The sequence below is a fragment of the Salmo salar genome, chromosome 14 (genome assembly GCF_965601325.2).
Source record: "Salmo salar chromosome 14, fSalSal1, whole genome shotgun sequence".
Taxonomy (NCBI): domain Eukaryota; kingdom Metazoa; phylum Chordata; class Actinopteri; order Salmoniformes; family Salmonidae; genus Salmo; species Salmo salar.
The window spans coordinates 32,814,214-32,830,598 of NC_138304.1; the positions used below are offsets into that span (position 1 = coordinate 32,814,214).

Here is a 16,385-nt window from a genome sequence, read left to right on the forward strand (position 1 = left end):
AGAAAAACCCTTGAATGAGTAGGTGTCCAAACTTTGTGTCACGTTCGTTATAGTGAGTGGACCAAAGCGCAGCGTGAGTAGAGTTCCACATATTCATTGAGGTGAAACTTCAAACAACAAATAAATAAACGAACGTGCAGTTCGTAGCGCACATAGCACTAAACAAAAACAATATCCCACAACGCAGGTGGGAAAAGGACCACACTAAGTATGATCCCCAATTAGAGGCAACGATCATAAGCCTCCTCCAATTGGGAACCATACTCACACCAACATAGAAAATAAAACCTAGAAACCCCCCCTAGTCACGTGACAGTACCCCCCCCCCCCCCCAAAGGTGCAGACTCCGACCACAAAACCTGCACCTGGATGGGGAGGGTTAGGGTGGGCAACTGGCGTCGGTGGCAGCTCCGGTTCGGGACGTAGCACCCACTCAGACCGCGGATCCAGGCATGAAGCTGGGCTAAACGCCATGCCCAGACTGGGCACCGGAGCAGAGGAAGGCTCCGGCCATGGAGCGGGGCTGGACGCCGTGCCTGGACTGGGCACCGGCGCAGAGGTCTCAGGGCTGGTGACACACTCTTCAGGGCGAGTGCAGGGAGCCGGCACAGGACGTACCGGACTGGGGAGGCGCACTGGAGGCCTGGTGCGTGGAGCCGGCACAGGTTTCACCGGACTTATGACACGCTCTTCAGGGCGAATGCGCTGCAGAATACACCTAACCAACATCTCTCTCCGATCTCCTTCCTCACACTGCTCCATCGACTCCCCGACGGTCTCTGGCTCTCTCCTCGGCTCGACCGACCGCCCCCTGTGCCCCCCCCCCCAAAAAAATTATTGGGGTTTCTGTGGCCGCGAACCCCGGAATCGTCGCTGTCCCCCTAGGCGACTCCCGCCAAGGAAGGGTCTCGCATCCACCCATTATTTCCTCCCATGTCAAGCTCTCCTTTTCCTCCATGGCACGCTGCTTGGTCCTGTAGTGGTGGGATATTCTGTCACGTTCGTTATAATGAGTGGACCAAAGCGCAGCGTGAGTAGAGTTCCACACACTTTTATTATTTATTTTACTATGTCTATATATATTTGTTGTAAATGTTTTGGCGGAAAACTAGTGGCAGAAAAAAGTAAATAGTTGGAAGAGTTGCAGAGTCAATTGAAAATAATGCCATTGTTGATTAGACGCTTTTTCATTAATTAGGCTATCTTGAACCGTATGGTATATCCACTAGGACAATATGGACACAGATATAATTTTTTTTAAACTTCAAAAGTTATTAAAATATAAAAGATCAAAATGACCATAGATTGCCAAGATTACCTGTTAATTACCACAATTACAGAAGACTCTGGTAACTTTGGTAAATTACCGGTAACTTTGCAACCCTACTCACGTCAGAGCGAAGGCGATCAGAGCTCCCACCACCACGATGAAGTCCAGAATGTTCCACAGGTCACGGAAGTAGGAGCCATCATGAAGAAGCAGTCCCAGGTCAGTCATCTGGAGGACACCCCACACACCCACAAACATACACAAGCCCACACATAACAACAACATAGACACACACACACACACACACACACACACACCCACACACACACACACACACACACACACACACACACACACACACACACACACACACACACACACACAACAACACACACACACGACAATATAGATACACACACACGTACATGTAACACCATAAGTTACTACACTGAAAACATTGTTACATGTTTATTTCTGTGCATAGTTTTAGTTGATCATTTTACTTGATCATAATTGATCACTTCTCTTTGAGTATCCCACCTTTATAATCATTTCAAACGTGAAGACTCCAGTAAAGACGTAATCAAAGTAACGGAGAACCTAGAAAAGCCAACACATCCAACAATTATGTGAGAAGATATACACACATCCACATCACTGATAGCAACATTACAGATTCCTATTGAACTCACCCTGTTTCTGTCAGAGTTGGTGCACACAGGGTCTTCAGCAGCCAGAGCGATGCTGCTAGCCACGATCACCAGCAAGATGGTCATCTCAAAGTAGCGCATGGTCACCACATAGTGACAGATCCTCCTGATCCTACAGATCAATAAAGTGGAGAGACGGTCAACAATATCAGATACACAAGTGATCGCTCATGACGACAATGATGATAAATATAATGACTACTATATTGTATCTGCAAACATGGTCACAAAAAAGATTACTGATAGAGAGCTGTAAAGCTACAATGTATGAGAGAGTATATGAATGTGTATTTGTGCAGTAAGAGCACACTGACTGATGCATAAACACAGTAGCCTTTTCTAACTGGGTTCAGACTCTGAACTTCAGTCCTTTATTTTCTTTTACCTTTATTTAACTAGGCAAGTCAGTTAAGAACAAATTATTATTTACAATGACGGCCTACACCGGCCAAACCCGGACAATTGTGCGCCGCCCTATGGGACTTCCAATCACGGCCGGTTGTGATACAGCCTGGATTCGAACCAGGGTGTCTGTAATGACACCTCTAGCACTGAGATGCAGTACCTTAGACCGCTGCGCCACTCGGGAGCCCCACATAGAATGCTCCTTACATAGAACTGAACTGAATAGACTAGTACTGCACTTGAATGCATGCCAAGACATGAGCAGAAAGGAGAGTCTTACGGGTTGGAGGCCTTGAAGAGAAACATGCTGCCAGGAGGTACAGGTTTGGGTGGGCTAGCCTCCTCCTCCTCCTCCTTCTCCATCTGCGACTCCTCCTCCTTCTTCTCCTTCCTCTCATGATGGTACACCTCCACCTCCTTGCTGCTGTGTAAAGCTAGAAGTAAATTGAAGATAAAACCTGTTATTTGACCTGGTTCCTCCCGAGCATGACAAAAGAAGTTCCATCGTTACTGTAACCATCCTTGTTCCAGCAGGAAACCATACAGAACAGTCAATGGCCCTTGCATTGCTTTCAAAGAACTACTGTAAAATGTTGAGCACCATACCTGTCATGGGGGTGACCTCCAGCAGTGGCTGTGCTCCAGACATCTCTATGATCACACTGGTCTGGCTGTCTGGGCCTTGCTCTGACTCCTTACCCTCCTCAAGGATCAGGGAGGCTTGGTTGTTCTCTGAGTCACTGACCCCTGCTGCTGCCTGGAGCTCTGAGGGGTCTGCGAATTGCTCTGGGGCTGGCTCCACTGGAGGGTCCTGGGACAAGGGCTCACACTGCCCAGTCTCCCCCACCTCGCCCTCCTCCATCTGGGGTGGAGGTTCCAGCAGGGGTGTGGCTAGGTACTCAGGGAAGTCATCACATAGGGGAGGCTCAGGGATGTCTGCAATACACACCCTGCAGAGGAGATGTATGGAAGAGAATGTGTACATGTGTTTAGACACTTAGTGTAATCTCAAGAATCACAATGCCGTAACCCTTATCATAAAATAATGGAACCGAGAACCACTGTCTTACCTTAGATGCTCTTCTTCACTCTCTAAGTTGATAATAAGGGCTCCTCCTTCATCCTTGCCTGACACTCCTCCCTCCACCTCAGCGAACTCTCCTTTGTCCTCTTTCTCCTCTTTCTCTTCCTTCTCCTCCCTCTCTTCCAATATCTTCCTCTCGCGGCTGCCTGATTCGCTGACCTCCTCATGTGGGGACTCTCTGCTCTTGGCCTCAGCCCGGGCCTCACGGTGACGGTGCCTCCTATGCCGCGCCGCCCCTCCCTCCTCCGCCCCCCCAGGGCCAGGCCTGGATTTCCGGGCCACCCTGTGCCTCCTTTCCCCACCGGTGAGGCGATGGTTCACCGCTCTCTCCTCAGCTAACGTAAACAGAGGCACAGGCTCCGAGTCTGGGGGTTCCGGTAGCGGGATGGCGATGGACATTGGGGGTTCAGGCATGGGCATGATCCCGGACATGGGCGACTCGGGCAGGTGACCAGGGCTGGCGTCTGGGGAGAGGGTGGGGGCGCGGTAGGCGGTGGTAGGGGTGTCAGTGGTGTCCTCGGTGGGGCTGCCTCCGAACAGGACCTCCTGGCTCTCCATCTGGCGCCGCTTGCGTAGCTGGTTGGCCCTCTGCTCCCACACGGACCTTCCTCCTCTTCCTCCTCCCCCCCCCCTCCTCCGTCGGTCACGGCGGTTGGAGAAGGCATTGGTGCCATTGGGGGGTTGGTCGGCTCCGCCCCCAGCAGTGCTCTCCTCCTCTTCCTCGGGGACGGCCATACGGCCCCTGTGGATGGCCTTCTTCCTGCGGAGGTAGGGCCGCCTCCTCCTCCTACAGAACACAATAGAAAGCCCGTCACTAGAGGGCAGCATCTCGCCCACGTCACATGTACACTTATCAATGATAAGTTACACCTCACACTAAATAGAGTATAGACATATTACATATTATATAACATAGTATCTATGTATGTAAATATGTCAATAATGAAGTACAAAAATTGCACAACAGAGCAATTTGCCATGAACATTTTTAATCAGAGATATTGTATGTTTTATGGCTTAAGATGAATTCAATTCAATTTTTGAATTATCATCTAAATAAAGCAAACATCCAGAAATTCGATTGAAATTCAAATGATGAAAATACCTGGGAAGAAAGCACACAAAATCAAAAAGCCACAAAAACAAAAAGGAATAGTGCAGGATTAAAATAGGGAAATACTGGGATATATAGAAATCAACTTCTTCTACTAAGATAAAGGAAATTGAATTAGGTGTGACAGGGGTACAGACAGACAGACAACTTTACTTACGGTATTCAGACTCTTTTGTAATCCATGTATTCAATGAGTGATTGGTTGAAAACAAGACATTAGTGTTTTTGGAACAGAGACAGAATAGAACAATCCTTGTGACACAGTCCAAAACCAGGTCAAGGGTCATGCCAGTAATGCCAGTCTAGTATATTTGGTTATATCTTATTTTATTTGTGTTATTATAATATTTAGTATATTTGGCATGGGGATTTGGCTTTGACAGCTTGATAAATGGATCCTGTTCACTTAGAAAAATTATTATTTCTCAGTAGTGACAGTGGATGTTTATAAATCCTATCAAATAACAGTGGATATCCAAGTGTTATTACAAATTGTTTCAACTTGACCCTACAGGGGCAGTACTAGAATTGTTACTTATATTTTGTAGTATTTATTTTGGTCAGTGCCACATTACAGGCATAGAGTAACAAGACAACATGATGGAAGCAGCATGACATAACATTACACCATAGTACAGTATACGTATCATAAGCAGTGGCATCTTGACAGCTCTGAAACACATAGGACTGACACTCAAATATGTTGTAACAGACAAATGACACAGTCAGTGTAACGTGCCTGGAGAAGATCAGAGGACAGTACAATCCATGCATCCTTTTCCCCCCTACCTGTACCTGTTACAGAGGGAGCAGAATGGTTGGTGGTGCTTATACACTAAGCATTATACTATGCTTATACTCTATAATTGCCCTGTCATTTGGTTTAATTTATCTGTTTACTGATATTCCCAAATAAACAAATCCTAAATAAATAAAAACATGCTTGTATGACTGGCCTGTTATCTTTCTTCATTTACCAATTGACTGACATGCTCAAATAAACAAAAAACGTATACCCTAATTAAAATCATGCATTACCTTACATTAGCATTTTAGCATTTTCATTAGCAAGTCCCCAGAGCAACATCTGACTCAAACTGAAGATGCTTGTCTAAACTTGGACGTGTGCCTCATCCCTAATTTCCCTAATGCAATTTCCATTACACATGCTATGTAACAAGCAAGTACACATTCATTTTCCACACACAGCCCACAGAACATGCCTCTCTAACCCTGAAGATTGATCATGCAGCTGTATGCAAAGAAAATCAACATTCTTCCTACGCCTACACCAGATTCTCAAAGAGAATAGTAGACCAGCGTTTTCCTGTGAGTGGTATGGCTGTGTAATCGATAGATATTGAGTTTGCATCATGATCACCCCTCAGTTTCAAATCTCCTCCTAATCTTCACCAAGACTAGGCCGAAGTAGGTGCCTGACCAACTGCCATTGTAATAAAAGCATAAACAGAACACTTACTCAGACATCGGGCCATCTGTGCCTCTGGCGTATCTTGCATTGAAAAACTCCTCTTCCTCCTCTTCGTCCTAACAAAGGTAAAATAAACACAAAAAGTAATTTAAGTCCCACAAATAGTTTAGGATATAGGGCAGCTAACATTTTTTGGGGCAGTGAGTAAATTTCAGGTCTGCTGAGCTCAAACTTGAACGTTGTGTAAATTCTGTGCAACTTCCAGTGCACGTTTACTGTGAACACTGAGTCTATAATAGATTTAAGTTCATTTCAGACAGTGGTCAAGTAGGCTACTGTGGCTATTTGATCATAATGTAGGCCTACCAATAGCCTACCATCAAAAACAATGGATAAAATGCATCCCATAACATTTTACCATGGAAATAGCTGTTCTATCATTCAGCCTACAGTAGCAGCCAATGTGTGGTGCTCAATGTAGGCTTAAATTCCATGAGACTTTTAGAATTTATCCACTTGTCATTAAGACAAGGAGGTGATTGAATATGTTGTTGTGTTGTTTGATGCAAGAAACCACTTTCTAAAATAAAATGCATTATTATTCCCATACCATTATTGCAGAGAATCAGACAAATTATGCTACCCTCTGCCTATTGGCTACTTAGCTTATTCAAGCCTGTCTGAAAATACAACACTGCCCCTTTAAGACAAAAAAAAGCTTTTACCTTACTCGCTTTTCAAAGATGTCTAAAAATGTTCACGTTTTGTGCTCTTGTAGGAAGCAATCACTTCTCCATTGCGGACTACAAATGATCTATAACTGGGCTAATAGCTCACTAACTAGCAAAGGATATGAACAAAATGTGCACATGTGGCTACATGCAGCTCTAGCTTTGATCTCAAAACAAGCGCATCCAGTGGTCGGAAAGTACCCAATTGTCATACTTGAGTAAAAGTAAAGATACCTTAATAGAAAATCATTCAAGTAAAAGTCACCCAATAAAATACTACTTGAGTAAAAGTCAAAAAATATTTGGTTTTAAATATAATTAAGTATCAAAAGTAAATGAACTCAGATCTTCATTGTAAAGGGTTTAAACACTGTTCCCCATGCTTGTTCAATGAACCATAAACAATTAATGAACATGCATCTGTGGAACAGTCGTTAAGACACTAACAGCTTACAGACGGTAGGCAATTAAGGTCACAGTTATGAAAACTTAAGACACTAAAGAGGCCTTTCAACTGACTCTGAAAAACACAAAAAGAAAGATGCCCAGGGTCCCTGCTCATCTGCGTGAACGTGCCTTAGGCATGCTGCAAGAAGGCATGAGGACTGCAGATATGGCCAGGGCAATAAATTGCAATATCCGTACTGTTAGACGCCTAAGACAGTGCTACAGGGAGACAGGACGGACAGCTGATCGTCCTTGCAGTGGTAGACCATGTGTAACAACACCTGCACAGGATCGGTACATCCGAACATCACACCTGTGGGACAGGTACAGGATGGCAACAACAACTGCCCGAGTTACACCAGGAACGCACAATCCCTCCCTCCTCAGACTGTCCGCAATAGGCTGAGAGAGGCTGGACTGAGGGCTTGTAGGCCTGTTGTAAGGCAACGTTGCCTATGGGCACAAACCCACCGTCGCTGGACCAGACAGGACTGGCAAAAAGTGCTCTTCACTGACGAGTCGCGGTTTTGTCTCACCAGGGGTGATGGCCTGTACTCTGGAGCGGGATCGATTTGGAGGTGGAGGGTCCGTCATGGTCTGGGGCGGTGTGTCACAGCATCATCGGACTGAGCTTGTTGTCATTGCAGGCAATCTCAATGCTGTGCGTTACAGGGAAGACATCCTCCTCCCTCATGTTGTACCCTTCCTGCAGGGTCATCCTGACATGACCCTCCAGCATGACAATGCCACCAGCCATACTGCTCGTTCTGTGCGTGATTTCCTGCAAGACAGGAATGTCAGTGTTCTGCCATGGCCAGCGAAGAGCCCGGATCTCAATCCCATTGAGCACATCTGGGACCTGTTGGATCAGAGGGTGAGGGCCAGGGCCATTCCCCCCAGAAATGTCCGGGAATTTGCAGGTGCCTTGGTGGAAGAGTGGGGTAACATCTCACACAAGAACTGGTACATCTTGTGCAGTCCATGAGGAGGAGATGTACTGCAGTACTTAATGCAGCTGGTGGCCACACCAGATACTAAATGTTACTTTTGATTTTGACCCTCCCCCCCCCCCCCCCCTTTGTTCAGGGACACATCATTCCATTTATGTTAGTCACATGTCGTGGAAATTCTTCAGTTTATGTCTCAGTTGTTGAATCTTGTTATGTTCATACAAATAGTTGACAGTGAGAGGAAGTTTCTTTCTGAGTTTATAATTGCTAAAATATATTTATCTATCAAAAGTAGAACTACAAGCATGAATCATTTAAAATTAGTTACATTTAGCGAACCAGACATCACTTTTTTTTTTTACGGACAGATAGGGGCACACTCCAACACTCAGACATAATTTACAAATGAAACAGTTGGGTTTAGTGAGTCCGCCAGATAATAGGCAGTAGGGATGACCAGGGATGTACTCTTGAGTGTGTGAATTGGATAATTTTCCTGTCCTGCTAAGCATTCAAAATGTAACAAGTACTTTTGGGTGTCAGGGAAAATGTATGGAGTAAAAAGTACATCATTTTCTTCAGGAATGTAGTGAAGTAAAAGTTGTCAAAATATAAATAGTAAAGTAAAGTACAGATACCCCAATAAAATTACTTAAGTAGTACTTTCAAGTATTTTTACTTCAGTACATTACACCACTGAGTGCATCTACTCACGACAGCTTATGCTGTAAACACAGTCCAGTTCAAAGGGAATGGATCCATATATGGCAATTGTCTATTTGCATATAGCCTACTGCAGCTCTGATTGGTTTTGGCGCACTGGTCTGTGTAGAGTATGGGCTGAGTCATGCGTGTCAATGCAGAATCCTACTCTGATGCGTTCTGCCTAGAACAAAATCTCTTGCATAGTTCATTTTGTTTCGGTATGTTGCATTGAAAGTGACTAATATTGCTTTGATTTGATCACAATTCCCACAGTAAAGGGAAACGTTGATAGTGTTAATTAACTAACAGGGAAAACTAATAGGAAAATCTCGTGCATCTCTGCGCGGGCTGATATTTCTTCTGCTCTGCAGTGCCGGAAGAGCAGCGCGGCCTGCACACGTACGCAGATTAGAGGAAACATTGGCTATGACCATAGAACATGACCCTTATTAAACATTTCTTTGAAAGCACTTATTTTAATTTCAAGATAACCAATTCCGTAGAAACTCTTAAAATAGTACTACACACCTTGGTGAGTTCCTGTGCGTTGGCAAGGTTATCCACAGCGATGGCCAAGAAGACGTTGAGCAGTGTATCTGGTCACAGTATTGTCAAGAATGCTTACAAGGGTGGAAGAAACTGAAATACATGAACTTCTGTCAAACAGTTCCACACAACATCAAAACCCATGACCCCTACTTTAGGCCTGCTACAACTTTCACATAAGGAGAAAGAAATACACTACTGTTCAAAAGTTTGAGGAAACTTAGAAATGTCCTTGTTTTTGAAAGAAAAGCACATTTTTTTGAACAGTTTGCGCTGTTCTGTGAAGGGAGTAGTACACAGCGTTGTACGAGATCTTCAGTTTCTTGGCAATTTCTCGCAAAAGTCTTCATTTCTCAGAACAAGAATAGACTGACGAGTTTCTGTCACGACTTCTGCCGAAGTCAGTTCCTCTCCTTGTTCGGGCAGCGCTCGGCGGTCGGCGTCGCCGGTCTTCTAGCCATCATCGATCCACTTTTCATTTTCCATTTGTTTTATCTTGTCTTCTCACACACCTGGTCTCAATTTCCCTCATTACATGTTGTGTATTTAACCCTCTGTTCCCCCCATGTCTTTGTGCGGAATTGTTTATTGTAAGTGCATGTGCACGTTTTCTCTGGTGCGCGACGGATTTTGTACCCATTTGTTTGTGGTTCTGGTTACCGGTGGTTTTATGAATAAAACTGCTCCGTTGATTACCAAGTTTTGCTCTCCTGCGCCTGACATCCCTGCTGCCAGTTACGCACTCCCTTACAGTTTCAGAAGAAAGGTCTTTGAGCCTGTAATCGAACCCACAAATGCTGACGCTCCAGATACTCAACCAGTCTAAAGAAGTCCAGTTTTATTGCTTCTTTAATCAGAATGACAGTTTTCAGCTGTGCTAACATAATTGCAAAAGGGTTTTCTAATGATCAATTAGCCTTTTAAAATGATCAACTTGGATTAGCTAACACAACGTGCCATTGGAACACAGGAGTGATGTTTGCTGTTAATGGGCCTCTGAACGCTTATGTAGATATTCCATAAAAAAATCAGCAGTTTCCAGCTACAATAGTCATTTACAACATTAACAATGTCTACACCGTATTTCTGATCAATTTAATGTTATTTTAATAGACAGAAATTGCGTGTTTCTTTCAAAAACAAGGACATTTCTAAGTGACCCCAAACTTTTGAATGGTAGTGTATATAGAAACCTATCTACAATGTGAGCAGAATCAGTAGATGGTGGTTAGTAGGAAGTTGAAGAAGGATACAGTTCCCAAACAGGGTGAGCACTATGAAGTATATGGAGGACCACATGCCGTACTGCACTCCTCCTTGGGAGCGGATCCCATTGTACATCACCTCATTCCAGTCCTCACCAGTCAGGATCTAGAGTCACAATTACAGGATCAATAATGAGCAGCCCAGTTAAATTTGAATGAAAATAATACAAAAACGCAAAGTATATAGTTGAAAATGCAGACACACAAATACCACACACCAATACATAAGAAGACTCAAAATGGCAGGAACCTTGTTTGAATTGTTTAGTCATTGTTGGGCCATAATTTAATCATATCGGTAACAGGGTTCTTTCTCTCTGCAGAGTTAAAAATGTCAGGCCTACGATTAATTGATTTATCTCGAAAAAACCTAGTTTACGGTTTTGATCAAACATTCTTCCTTATTTCACTGCTCTGACATTCATGTGTATATGTGTGTGTATGTGTGGGATGCTAGTAAATGGAAGGGGAGGTGAGCAGTGAACAGAGCTGTTTAATCTTGGCCCTGGGGGGATGTGGGAGATAACCCTGGGTTCTGTGTGTCATCATGGGGAAGCCAGAGTGAGAGGGAGAGTCTGGAGTGAAGAAGCCAAACCTGGAACACTGTCATGATGGCAGCTGGAAACGTGTCAAAGTTGGTAGGAGTGTAATCTTCAAAGATGAACCTAGAGGGAGAAAGATAATGGATAGGCAGATATTACCGGGGAAGAAGAGGAGGAGGAAGAGGTAGGAAGAGGAGGAGGAAGAGGTAGGAAGAGGAGGAGGAGAAGGAGGATGTGGAAGTTCATATTTTCAGCCAGACGTTTCATTTCAGATTTATCATTCCCTTTCCGATGCAGCACAACATAACATGGAACAGCTTCAGGCTGCTCCTGAATTTATATCTGGAATAATATCCGGTGATATGATCACGGCGAATCCACATCAATAGTCAATGAACAGATCAACTGAAAATACATTCATGGAACCTGAGTCCTGTCTATACAAGACATTCTTAATATCCTGATATTGGAGAACTACTGAATAACTATCCTGATATCAGTGACACTGTATCTAATAAATGAACCCAAACCCTATGGTTCTGCTCACCTGCCCCCAAAGAGCTGCATGCCCAGCAGGGCGAAGACGACAATGAAGAGGAAGAGGAGAAAGAGCAGACTAATGATGGACTTCATGGAACTCATGAGAGACACCACCAGGTTCCTCAGTGATGCCCAGTACCTGGTCAAGAAAAAGGAGAGTAGGTTGGCACACTAAATAGACAGACCTCAATATCTTCCTTCTGCCATTTTGACTGCCTTTTAGAGTGGTAATACATTGTATTTACAGCAGTAACACCAATACTGGCCCTAACCCTAACATTAATCCCAACCTTAACCCTAGTGTGATAATACATTGCACTTACAGCAGTAACACTAATGCTGACCCTAACCCTCATTCTGGTTGATGTCTCACTCACTTGGTGATCTTAAAGATCCTCAGGAGTCTCAGCGCCCTCAGGACGCTGATGCCAAAGGACATGCCAGGCCGGAAGAAGCCCCACACCACCTCAAAGATGCTGCCAACTATCACCTGCACAAGAGTCACCAAGCAACACTCAAACACTGTAAGATAAGTTCAGTTCAGACAAACCTCTATCATTAAGAACACACATTAGTCTGCAATATAGGACAGTATCACATAACAATAGCACTTAATTGTCCATAGTGTTAGAAATGTAATGCCTCTTGATCCACCTGTATAATAATAAGCAAATATTTTGTTGCCACACTTGTAAGTCTTGATTCCACTTAGCTGTGGTAATCAAGGTTCACCATAAGCTATCAGGGAGTAAACGTAAAGGATTAATGAACTCACTCCGCAGTCAAAGCAGTTGAATGAGGAGTGGAAATAGAGGCGGAAACCCAGGCCGTACATCTTTAAGAACATCTCTGCCAAGAAGAGCCCCAGGAAAACAAATTCTGCATAGTCTGAAGAAATAATAAATCATTCAAAATTAAAGGCTGGGCAGATGTTCAGAGTTTTTCTCTGTTCAAACCCAGCTTTTTTTCAGGCTATGTTATAAACACTGTACGATGGAAGAACGCCATCTTCATAGTCTGGAGAGATATTGAAAGTTGTTCAGATGCATTTAAAGTCTGCTACTGTAAGTTATACTGTAAATACAATGCATAAGCCTATGCTTAGGGCCAGGAGTTTTTTTTCCGGAATGTGTAATTGTTGTGGTGAAATTGTCTATATAAATAAAATGCTATTGATTCAATCAATTGATCGATCAACCGTACACAGGAAGGTGGAGAGCCAGTCTGGCTGGTTATGGTGGACAATGGCCACACAGATGGTGTTGAGAAACACCAGGCTGAGGACAGTCCAGTAGAAGGTGTCTGTCTTCACCATGCGCCGCAGGGAGATACGCAGCATACGCTCCTTACGACGCATGTACGCCACCGGGCCACGTCGCACCGTACGGATCCGCATACGAGGTGCTCCTGGGGGAGGAGGAATGAAAGGAGAGGAGGATAGTTTAAGAAAACAGAAAGAAAGAGAGGGAGAGAAAGGATATGGAGAGAGAAAAAGGTCAGGGTTGGAGAGGAGAGAGAAAAGTTGTAGAAAATATTAGAGGTCAAATAGATATGGGGGAAAGAGATCAGAAATGGAGGTAGAGAGAAAGACAACAAGAAGCCTTAATATGAGGGTCTAGGTTGTGTGTTCCTCACTCACCTACAGTGGAGATCTCCGCATCCCCAGGACCTCCTCTACGCTTTGCATTTTTACTGGTGGCCCGCTTCAGCACTGAATACACACACGACAGAAAATTAGAACCAACAGAGAATGTCTCTAGTAGCCTAGATAGTCTGACATGAAACAACAGATGCTTTATGACACAACACATTTCACGAGCCAGCATAGTGAATGGCAAACTAGCTCTAAATAGAAATAATGATATGTTAATGGTGGGAAATGGCACATATTCACGCTGACATACTAACTTTCAGGGCAAACTGACTGAAGTCCTCTGAACATGAGAGGAAGGGTAGATATTAGATACGGTGTAAATTAAAGTGTCATATGAATCATTCTCGTCTTCTGAAAAGGAGTGAGACAAACAAAAACATTCTAAAAACAAGACCTTGTTGACAGATGGTATATCACTACAGGCGCACGCCAAGCCTTTTTCACTTTACTGTTACCAAGACAACCACAATGTCCACACAGTAAACAAAGCAAATGAACTTCTTGAGGTGTTTTACAGTATATTTTAACTTTTCACTGGCATTTTCAATTGTCTGCAGCAGCTCTCAGCTAACGAAGGTCAAAGAGGAACAAAATGTTGCCTTTGTCTATAGCTGGAGTTGTCGTGTAGTGGATGGAGAGAGGCAGGTCGTGAAAAGGTGACGTGTTCAATGTATCATCAAAAACAGTGTACTGTACTGTACTGTATTGGACTGTAATGATTACTGTAGTAAGGGGAGTGAATGTGGAAGGGAAGGACATTAATAGGACATTTTGGTGGTGACTCCTCTCAATGTCTTCTGATTCTTACCATCTAAAGCAGATCTCCCCGACTTCTTGTTCTCCTCAGCCAGCATAACCTCCTCTGTAACATTGGGATGAACACATTTCAAGGTCATCCACACTAAGTGATCATAAAGTGTTACTGAAACATAAATAGGTCTCTCTCCCTCTCTCAGCACTCTCTGAAGATTGTGAGCAAATCATGTGGCTAACCTGTTGAAATGTAATATTGAAATGATTGTTTTAGCATTGCAAAGGTTAGTATTGGGGCTGAATGTATAGTGTTGCATAGTGTTGATGCTCTAAGAGGGGGAGAAACTCATCATCAGGTAAGAGCTTATCTAGTGCTCGCCTTTCAGGGCCCTGATAAACCCCTCCACAGATGGAACACATTGATTTCTATGACTAACGCATACATTTTAAAAACACACACGGACGGGCCACACACACACACACGGATGAGCACATGTACACAAAAATGGATGCGCACACACACATGGATGCGCACAGACTCGCATTCACACATACACACTTGAGTCAGTGAGTCAGTCTCACCTTCCTCTCAACCTCAACTTGCGTGGGAGAAAGATACTGTAGATTGCCATTATAGCACTGCAGCTTCACAAAGTCACCCTCCAGCCACATATTCACCAGGTATCTCCATCAGGGCAGAGCCATTTCAAAAGCAACACAGCAGCTTGCAAAATGAACATGATCTACTTCGACCAAACCATAACACCCAAATCACCAACTTGGATCTTATAATATATACATCGTTCCATCTTACGTAGTTCTGGTGGCGGTTCTAAGGTGACAGTACAGTACCTGCTCGGTCTATCCAGGCTCTGTATCCGTTGAGTTCTCTCTCTACCTGCTGTTGGCGTCTCAGCTTCATGAAGGCTCTACGGTTCTCCACCCGCTCCCTCTCTTTGGCAAACTCCCTACACATGCAGGACATGGGGCAATCCATTGATACCCCTTCCAAAACCCTCATAAAATTACACAAACTTGCACATCTGCCCATGCACACACACACACACACACACACACCACACACACACACACACACACACACACACACACACACACACACACACACACACAACACACACACTTTTATTTACTCACCCAGAGAGGACTCCCAACACCAGGTTGAGTACGAAGAATGAGCCGATGATGATGAGAGGAATAAAGTACATCCAATTCCACATAAAGCCCAAGGCATCGTTGGTCTAACACACACGAGACGTGTATGTAAATACAAGAAGTACAAGAACAGATACAAGATAGAAGCACTTATCAAACCTCCTGTGCATTCAGGAATCCTCCACGAATCCACAAACCTTAGAGATACCCATGCAACACTCCAACATTCAGACAAAGCTCCCATTGACATCGATAAATAATTCACTGTACGTGAAACATTGAATTACACATGAAGTTAGGATTTGACCCTCAATGTGTCTGCCCCCAAAAAAAGTATTTTTGTTGTTGTTGAGTAGCCTTAAAGTAGTTGGAGTGTACGGTACTCACATTGTAGAGTACAGCTGTCCATCCCTCCATGGTGATGCACTGGAAGACAGTGAGCACAGCGAACAGGATGTTGTCAAACTGGGTGATGCCGTCGTTGGGGCCGATCCATGACCCGACACAGTCGTACTTCTCTGGACACTTCCTCACTCCGCACGCAAACTCCACCTCGGTCGTATCCATCGTCTCATTTTCTAACACAGGACAAGGCAGAGGTGGTTAAAATGGAAGTAGCACGCTCCTTTCTTCACCAAACTAACAACACAGTGTTGCAGTATTCCACCTAACAGGATGGGGAGCCTGACCACCACTGTCCATGGTGCGTTGTTTCAAATCAAATTGTATTGTTCACATGCGCCGAATACAACAGGTGTAGACTTCACAGTGAAATGTTTAGTTACGAGCCCATTCCCAACAACGCAGAGTTAAAAAGTAAGAAAAATATTTGAAAAAAATAAGGAAATAGTAACACAATAAAATAACAACAGCGAGGCTATATACAAGGAATACCAGTACTGAGTCAATATGCAGGGATACGAGGTAGTTGAGGTAATTGAGGTAATATAGTATCTAGATATACAGTACCAGTCAAAAGTTTGGACACACCTACTCATTCAAGGGTTTTTCTATTTTTACTATTTTCTACATTGTAGAATAATAATGAAGACATCAAAACTATG

General features: G+C 43.9%; 1 protein-coding gene across 1 annotated transcript in view; it reads right to left on the bottom strand.

Moving 5' to 3' along the window:
* cacna1eb (calcium voltage-gated channel subunit alpha1 Eb) overlaps window positions 1-16,385 on the bottom strand; it is a 63,947-nt gene that overhangs the window by 19,908 nt on the left and 27,654 nt on the right. The window contains exons 5-23 of the mRNA XM_082960909.1: window positions 15,709-15,899; window positions 15,304-15,407; window positions 15,001-15,116; window positions 14,204-14,257; window positions 13,381-13,452; window positions 12,945-13,148; window positions 12,517-12,629; window positions 12,119-12,231; window positions 11,749-11,880; window positions 11,255-11,324; window positions 10,648-10,765; window positions 9,377-9,444; window positions 6,064-6,131; window positions 3,456-4,256; window positions 2,992-3,335; window positions 2,666-2,819; window positions 1,963-2,092; window positions 1,811-1,870; window positions 1,392-1,498 (exon numbers count right to left, since the gene is read on the bottom strand). Of these exons, the coding sequence (XP_082817035.1) occupies window positions 1,392-1,498; window positions 1,811-1,870; window positions 1,963-2,092; window positions 2,666-2,819; window positions 2,992-3,335; window positions 3,456-4,256; window positions 6,064-6,131; window positions 9,377-9,444; window positions 10,648-10,765; window positions 11,255-11,324; window positions 11,749-11,880; window positions 12,119-12,231; window positions 12,517-12,629; window positions 12,945-13,148; window positions 13,381-13,452; window positions 14,204-14,257; window positions 15,001-15,116; window positions 15,304-15,407; window positions 15,709-15,899 (3,019 nt within the window). The remainder of the gene's footprint in view (window positions 1-1,391; window positions 1,499-1,810; window positions 1,871-1,962; window positions 2,093-2,665; window positions 2,820-2,991; window positions 3,336-3,455; window positions 4,257-6,063; window positions 6,132-9,376; window positions 9,445-10,647; window positions 10,766-11,254; window positions 11,325-11,748; window positions 11,881-12,118; window positions 12,232-12,516; window positions 12,630-12,944; window positions 13,149-13,380; window positions 13,453-14,203; window positions 14,258-15,000; window positions 15,117-15,303; window positions 15,408-15,708; window positions 15,900-16,385) is intronic.